This window comes from Notolabrus celidotus, chromosome 5, assembly GCF_009762535.1.
Source record: "Notolabrus celidotus isolate fNotCel1 chromosome 5, fNotCel1.pri, whole genome shotgun sequence".
NCBI classification, from domain to species: domain Eukaryota; kingdom Metazoa; phylum Chordata; class Actinopteri; order Labriformes; family Labridae; genus Notolabrus; species Notolabrus celidotus.
This window is the reverse complement of record NC_048276.1, coordinates 13,482,001-13,489,354: the sequence shown is the minus strand read 5'-3', so window position 1 is coordinate 13,489,354 and position 7,354 is coordinate 13,482,001. Positions and strand designations below refer to the sequence as shown.

General features: G+C 38.3%; 1 protein-coding gene across 1 annotated transcript in view; it reads left to right on the top strand.

Annotated features, from left to right (window-relative positions):
• Positions 1–373: 373 nt before the first annotated feature.
• ubash3ba (ubiquitin associated and SH3 domain containing Ba) overlaps positions 374–7,354 on the top strand; it is a 33,227-nt gene continuing 26,246 nt past the window's right edge. The window contains exon 1 of the mRNA XM_034684254.1: positions 374–1,212. Coding sequence (XP_034540145.1) covers positions 1,085–1,212 — 128 coding nt within the window. The 5' untranslated portion in view covers positions 374–1,084. The remainder of the gene's footprint in view (positions 1,213–7,354) is intronic.

Sequence of the window (7,354 nt, the reverse complement as noted above, 5' to 3'; positions counted from 1 at the left end):
AACAACAATAAATATAAATAATTTCATAAATAGTTATAAGGATAATTACAAAATAATAATAACAACAAAAATAACAGTAATAATAATGATAAAAAATCCTCACAGTAAACTTCAAAGAAAAATAAGTCAATAAAATAATAATATTTTTGTAAATCACAAATCAGCCCGTCAGAAGGAATCTTTGTTAATCTTAATCCAGATTAATCAGAAATACGAACTCTTGATTGCTGAATCAAATTATAATAAAACAATAAAATGTAAAAGTTTCAGAAAAAAGTTTGCCACTGGTTAGTTACTATGGCAACTGATGATGGCTTGCTGCTGTCCCTGCCGAGCACTGCGCATGCGGGGAATGTCGACACCCACATACGTAGACGGGAAGTGTGACCAACTTTTTCCACCAACCAAGCTCTACCCCGACACTAGTTTTCCGCACTGCCTTTCTTATGTGATATAAAGCTGTGCTCTAGTGAACAGAACAGAACAGCTAACCGTGAAGAGTTTCACTTTCAGTTATATTTATTATCACAGATTTCCTGTCCTCTCTTACAAACAGTGTACTGTCCCTTTAAAAGTAAATGGGCCGCGCGCAGTCAGAGCTGCAGCCGCGTACAGGCTGAGCCCCCGCTGCTCCGCTCACTCGGGATCCATTCATAAATAAGACATCGTTTGGAGAGGATGCTCATGTAATCACGTCTCATGTTTTTTTTAAAACTCAGCGGACCGGATGCGAGGAGCACAGAGGAACCAGACATGTTCACCACGGCTGGGGAACGTGAACCAGGGGCACGGCTGAGAGAGCAGGAGTGACTTCCCATGGCTGACCCTCCTGCTGATGGTTTTGACTTCATGTGCGAGCCGTCAGGAGGCAGCTTGATCCAGATCGCAGCATTTGTTGTACCCGGAGAAATGCTCATATATTCGCAGAGCTTGGTGTTTCCTACGAGCTTCCGCTTCACACAAGTTCTGGTTTAAAAAAGTCTACTGCTTACATTCGAGTTCCAGTATCTCTTATAATAAGATCAATGATAGTAGCATACAGCAGATGAGCCGAGGAGCTGACACACCGATGGAGCAGTGAGTTATGGCAGCTAAAGAGGAACTGTATGCCAAAGTGACCCCTCGGAGGCAGCGCCAGACCCGGCCGAGCACCGTCAAACATGGGTCCACTCTGGACATACTGCTGTCTATGGGCTTCCCCAAGACCAGGGCGTGAGTACACAGCTGCATTGTCCCAGGACACATTTACACACACACAGACAGACACACATGAACTCACACAGAGTCAACCAGGTTAAACGAGGCTTCACAGCAGCATCACTGACACCCATGGCCGTGGGAAGTAGGGGTGCTGAGGGTGCTGCAGCACCCCTGTTGGAAAAGGCATCACACCTTTTTTTCTGAATGCATTGATAAGTTGAAATAAATACATCAATTAACACAATAAAACAGTTTTTTAGAAATCATTTTGATTGTATTATTTTATGAAAATGTAATGCCTGAGGAAGATTTGAGAAATTATTATAGCAATTTTAAAAAATTGTTCATTTTAAAATAACCTGATGCCTGGGCCCTGTGTGTGTGCCTGATTAAAAACTGAACGTATTTGGATAAGTTCTGTTCAATGAGCTTTACTGCCTTATGGGTCTGTTTTACCAGGTCTGGCTTGTATGCTCTTTGCTGTACAACAGGGTATGGAAGTTGCAAGTCGGGCATTTGATACATATTAAAGTAGCCTGTATTATATTCGTTATTGATGTGAATTTATAATGAAAGTTCTCTTGAAAGCTTGTATTCAAACCAGATAAATAAAAATAAAATGTATGTGCGCTATAGCCTATCAGTTGCATACGTAACCTAAATGCAAATAGAAAAAATATTGCACCTCTTACTACAGCACCCCCAACTTAAAGCCACTTCCCACGGCTCTGCTGACACCCAAAGTTTCGTGCCTCCTCATCTGTCTCCTAGGATTTAATCACACATATCAACTTTGCTGCAAACTAATGTTGTATTATTAATATTGTACAACCTAGTAACGTATTGAATGTGACGCCCGATGATTTTACAAGCCTTTAGGATTCAATGTCCCTCAAGTAGTCCATGTAAAGAATTAAAGATAGTAATAATAACCAGAATTTTTAGCCAAGAAATATTGCAAGTGGCCTAAATTGTAGTTTGGTCATAGCAGATGGGTTCCTTAATTGCTGGTGGGCTAATCAATAATTGGGAGCTGGTTAGTGCCATACAATCCCTGTAGGTTTTGGAGCCTCTTTCTATTGTATTTCATCCCTACTTATCTGTTTACCTCACAAACACAGATGTTTGTTTCTCATTGTGTATTGTATTGTATACAAAATGCTGGAAAATTGGTGGAGACCAAAACTAAGCTAAAAGCACAGTAAAATGAAAGAAAGACATTCCTCTGTGGGAACTTTTTTTTTGGTCCTGAAAGAATAATTAAAGATAGTAATAATAATCAGATTTTTTGGGGGTATTCTATAGGAGGCAGTTATCTTACCCTTGAACCAGTGTAACAGTGTAAATACACTTTATTACAAGTTCCTCATGCACTTAGTGTACTGGTATATCTATGTTAACATAGCATGGCAGTATTAGAAATAAAGAAGTTTGATCCTACTTAAAAAATACTTTTATAATTTTGTATTTTTTCAAATAAAAAATAACCTGTTCTTGAATTTAATGCGCTGTATAACAAAGCTGCATACTTTATATCCTTATTATTATTATTATTATTATTATTATTATTATTATTATTATTATTATTATTATTATTATTATAATAAAAATAGTAATAATAATGATAATAATAATAAAGTTTATTTATAAAGCAATTATCATAACAGACGTTACAAAGTGCTTTGCCTCACAAAAAAAACAATAAAGAAAACAAAGCTGGGGGGGCTATATGAGCTGGCAAGACAATTTAAGAGGAACAGCTGAAAAAAGAGTAAAAGAGAAACTACTAAAAGCAATTAAAACAATTAAAATCAGTAAAACAAATAAAACTGAGTGAATAAAAGAAAACCATGAATAAAAGTAGATTTAAAATAAATGTAACATCGTGGATAAAACAATATTACAGGAAGGCCTTTCAATAAAAATATGTTTTCAGCTGTGATTTCAAAGCAGATACTGATGCAGCTTGCCTGAGATCCTCCTATTAGACATTTATAAATCCCCTCATGTGCATGTTAGTAGCTGCTTTAAGTAGCTACATACTAATGTAGCATACAAGTAGAGTATACTTATAATGATCATTTTAGTTTATTCAGGTAGCATGATTATACTTTATTTCAGCAGCATTATTTCTATAGATCCAGTATGTGTCTTTCTGTGTATGTGCAAACCTGTACAGTTTCTACAGTTTATATTACCCCACTTCAAAGAATGAGTTTGAAAATAGTCCCTGTTCTCTGAGTCATGCATTTAACTCGCTGACTCTTCTTGGTTTTTCAATGAGATCTCTATCTGTGGGTATTCCTACGTTCTCCTCAACTCTTCTTCTCATTCATCTCTTTAAAAGTAGAAGTTGCCAGGAAACAAGCAGTGTTGGCTTCTGAATGGTTTCTATGAGTTATGTAATTATGTAAAGAAAAAGTGGCCATGTTGTGGTCTGTTTGCTACTGGTGTTTGTTGGCTTCAACTTAACAGCACAGTTTAACAGGTCACAGTTATTGACGTGTTTTAAAGCATTATGTTCAGCAATTAAATACATTGTTAGAGTTACTATCAAAGTTGGGATTTTTAAGCGTTATTTAGCATTAAGTCTAAATATTACAGAGCAAAAATCAACAGAGATGATACATTGGGGGAATTAAATATTAAATTACAGTATTGAACACTTGCAACAGAATGGAGGAGGGGAACTTTACAGACAGACAAAATTTAACATTTTTGTTGCTACATATGACTCATAAAAGCCTGCCAGCCTATTTTATCATCTAACCCTGCAAGAAAATAAAGCATATAGCTTTAAATTCATGTTTTTAATAAACAGTTACCTTTTATAGGAAGCCTGAATTCTTTTACATTTTCATACATCCTTTAGTATGACTCATACCGTTTCAGACACTGAATAGGTAGTGGACTTTAATTCTGTCTGCACAGCCCAGGATTTTACATCCCAGCCTCCTCTCACTATCTGAACTGTGCCCAATCATATCATCTGTAATCATAAGTTCCTCTCATTGTCTCTGTTGTCATTGACTCCCACATTATATTCCAAACAGATAATTTGAACAGCTTCTTCTCACACAAAGCCCTCCTGTATGTGGAACGTGCTTCGTGTCCTTGGTAAGAAAAGAGATGTGAAGTTGTTCACTTTGAGTCTTTGTCAGCTGCAGTAATCTCACAGCGCAGAGATTAACTCGCAGATCTGTTACTTGTTCCAGTGTCTGAATTGTCGGATATAAAACTGTCTCCCCATGTAAAACAAGAGAGCAGTATTTGTTCAGTTATCTAAGTTTGCTGTGTAGGCCAGAAATGTTTTCTTCTTGTCGCCAGACAGACACAGTATCTCCAAAATGAAGCCTTTTTATCCTCTTCAAACTGACTAAGGTCATCCAGGCTTTCATCGTCTCAGACTGCAGCTCTCTCCTGCCTAATGAACCTCTGCAGACTAAATGAGTCACTGGGTTTGGTTATATTTGCAGACTCACATCCATTATTGATGACAGACTAATACACTTTGATTTGATCGAGATTATAAATTTATAATGAAGCAGAATAATTTGCCATCATTACCTCCCGTGCTGTCTGGACAGGATGATGGGGATGCAGCCGGACTGATAACAGAACATATAGACAGCATAGTTTGCAAATGAACATCCAGACTGTGAGACTGCTGATGACTGTGTTGGTTTTGGCTCATCTCTTCTCCTCTGAGCTTATTGCACAGCAGAACAATAACAGGGTTATGTGAATAAAATGGGTGGGGCTGGGTATTTAAAAAAAACTACCTCACAATTATTGAAACAAAAGCACTATGTGTAATGTCACAGACTTCTTGTTGTGACAAATCCACAAGTGGGAATAATCTCCTCCCCTCCAAAGAAGCATTTCAGTTTCTTCTTGCTTGTTGTTTTGGTTGTATGTCTGAAAACTTCTTCTGAATGTACGTCTCATCTCAGCAGTCACTGAAAAAATTTATATATATTATTTATATTACAATGTAGATGAAACAGAACTTAGACTGTACAACACATGGACATAGTCTTAGCGATGTTTCCCATTGGTTTCTGGAGAGGGGCTCAGAAGCGAGTCGATCCAATCACAGGCAAAGAGGCAGAAGTGAGGCAGGCCTTGAGCCTCCTGGCTAACAGCTGCATCATGCCCACCTGTCAGTTAAAACAGCCCCTAATAATCATTTTTTTGCACAACTTTTAGCCTTATAATAATAAAAAAGGACGATTTGTACAGAAAATTCACCCTGTACTGTGTGTAGGAGTTGAGCAATAAGCTTTTGGACGAGGACTGTTTGCTGTAGAAATGGAAGTTTAATATGGCTGTTTATCATAGACTGTATAAACAATGCAAATGCAAAATGATGTCACCCATCTGTTCCTGAACACTGTTTTGAAGCCAATCGATGGCGGCAGCCATATTGGAAATGCGGAGCTCAACCAGGCAGTGTGACATAAAGGGGCGGAGTTTGAGCCTCTTAGCCAACAGCTATGTGGTCCCATCAAGTCAAGTCAGTCATGTCCCTATTTGGGCAAAAACTTGTAATCTTAATATCTTCTGAACCATCTCACTAGAAAAAATTCACCCCCTGTACAGTGTGTGCCGATAGAGAGATTAGCTAAGTAAGGCCAAGCCAATTCTTGAACCAGGCTGTAAACATGTTTATTAATGCTGCAAAGATCGTCTTTTTTGAATTGGTGTGTATATGGTTTCCGATGTTTCTGCAGCCAGCCTCAAACGGATTCTCGATGAACTGCAGTTAATAACACTTCCACATGGGCTTCATAGTTTGAGACTGGAGGTTGCTGCTTGGTGTTTATGGTGCTTCCAGCCAGCCTCATGTGGGCACTTGAGGAACTGCAGTATTTTGCATTCTGCAATGGCTTGTCTTATCCACATTGGAGGTTGAACCGGAAGTACATTCTTAACTGACTGTTCTTGGGGCTAGTTGTTGAGCTGCTATGGTTAGCAGGCTAACCTATTGAAAAGGATAATTGTATATACTGCATGTGTAGAAGTTGTTTTGTTGGGGGTCGGCGGTTGACTTAGTGGTTCAAGGGCCCACCCCATATATGGAGGCTATGGTCCTCGTCCCCACAGTCGCTGGTTTGACAACCCGGCCAAGAGTCTTTACTGTCTTCCCCCATTCTCTGCTCCATATATATCCTGTCTTTCTATGGTTGTGCTATCAATAAAAGGCAAAAATAACTTCATAAAAAGAGGTGTGTTGCAGGGAAGGGACAAAATTTTGATTTAGGCGTGTACCAGTTTGCCTTTGTTGCCCTTTCGTTGCATAAAAATTGTCTATGTGGAGGACACATCAGGTGAAAACCTGAAATGCTATTTTGAGATTCAATTGACTATTGACTGACGACTCAGATTTTCCGATTTTCCAAACTAATTTACATATCAGACACCATCTGCTGGTGACATCCAGAGCCAAGAAATATTGCAAGTGGCCTAAATTGTAGTTTGGTCATAGCAGATGGGTTCCTTAATCGCTGGTGGGCTGATCAATAATTGGTAGCTGGTTAGTGCCATTCAGTCCCTGTAGGTTTTGGAGCTTCTTTCTTTTGTATTTCATCCCTACTTATCTGTCTACCTCACAAACACAGATGTTTGTTTCTTATGATGTATTGTATTGTATAAAAAAATGCTGGCAAATTGGTGGAGACCAAAACTAAGCTAAAAGGACAGTAAAATAAAAGAAAGACATTCCTCTGTGGGAATGGTTTTGTTGCTCCATATCTGTTGGATATGTAAACAGACAATCATTTACGAATGGTCACTGATAAACAACCTTATAAGGGTACCAATGTGCTTGCAGCTTGTGGTGCTGCCTTTCATAAAAAAAACAGTCAGTGAACGCTCAGTTTTGTTTAAACTTGTGCAGCTGTGCAACCAATTTGCTTAGATAATATAAAATCTGAAACCGTCCAAATTATTCAAACCATGAAGTGCCTGATCAAAGCACCACTCTGACCAAACATTCAATTCCAGCCTTCAGCTCTTGACATTGTTTTCATATTTTTTTCTTTCTGCAGACACGATTATCCCAACATACAATACCCAACATACTGTGGAACACTTTATTCAAAGTGTAATCAGTTTTCTTGAAATCTTTGCAGACAGTCAAATTCCAATCTAT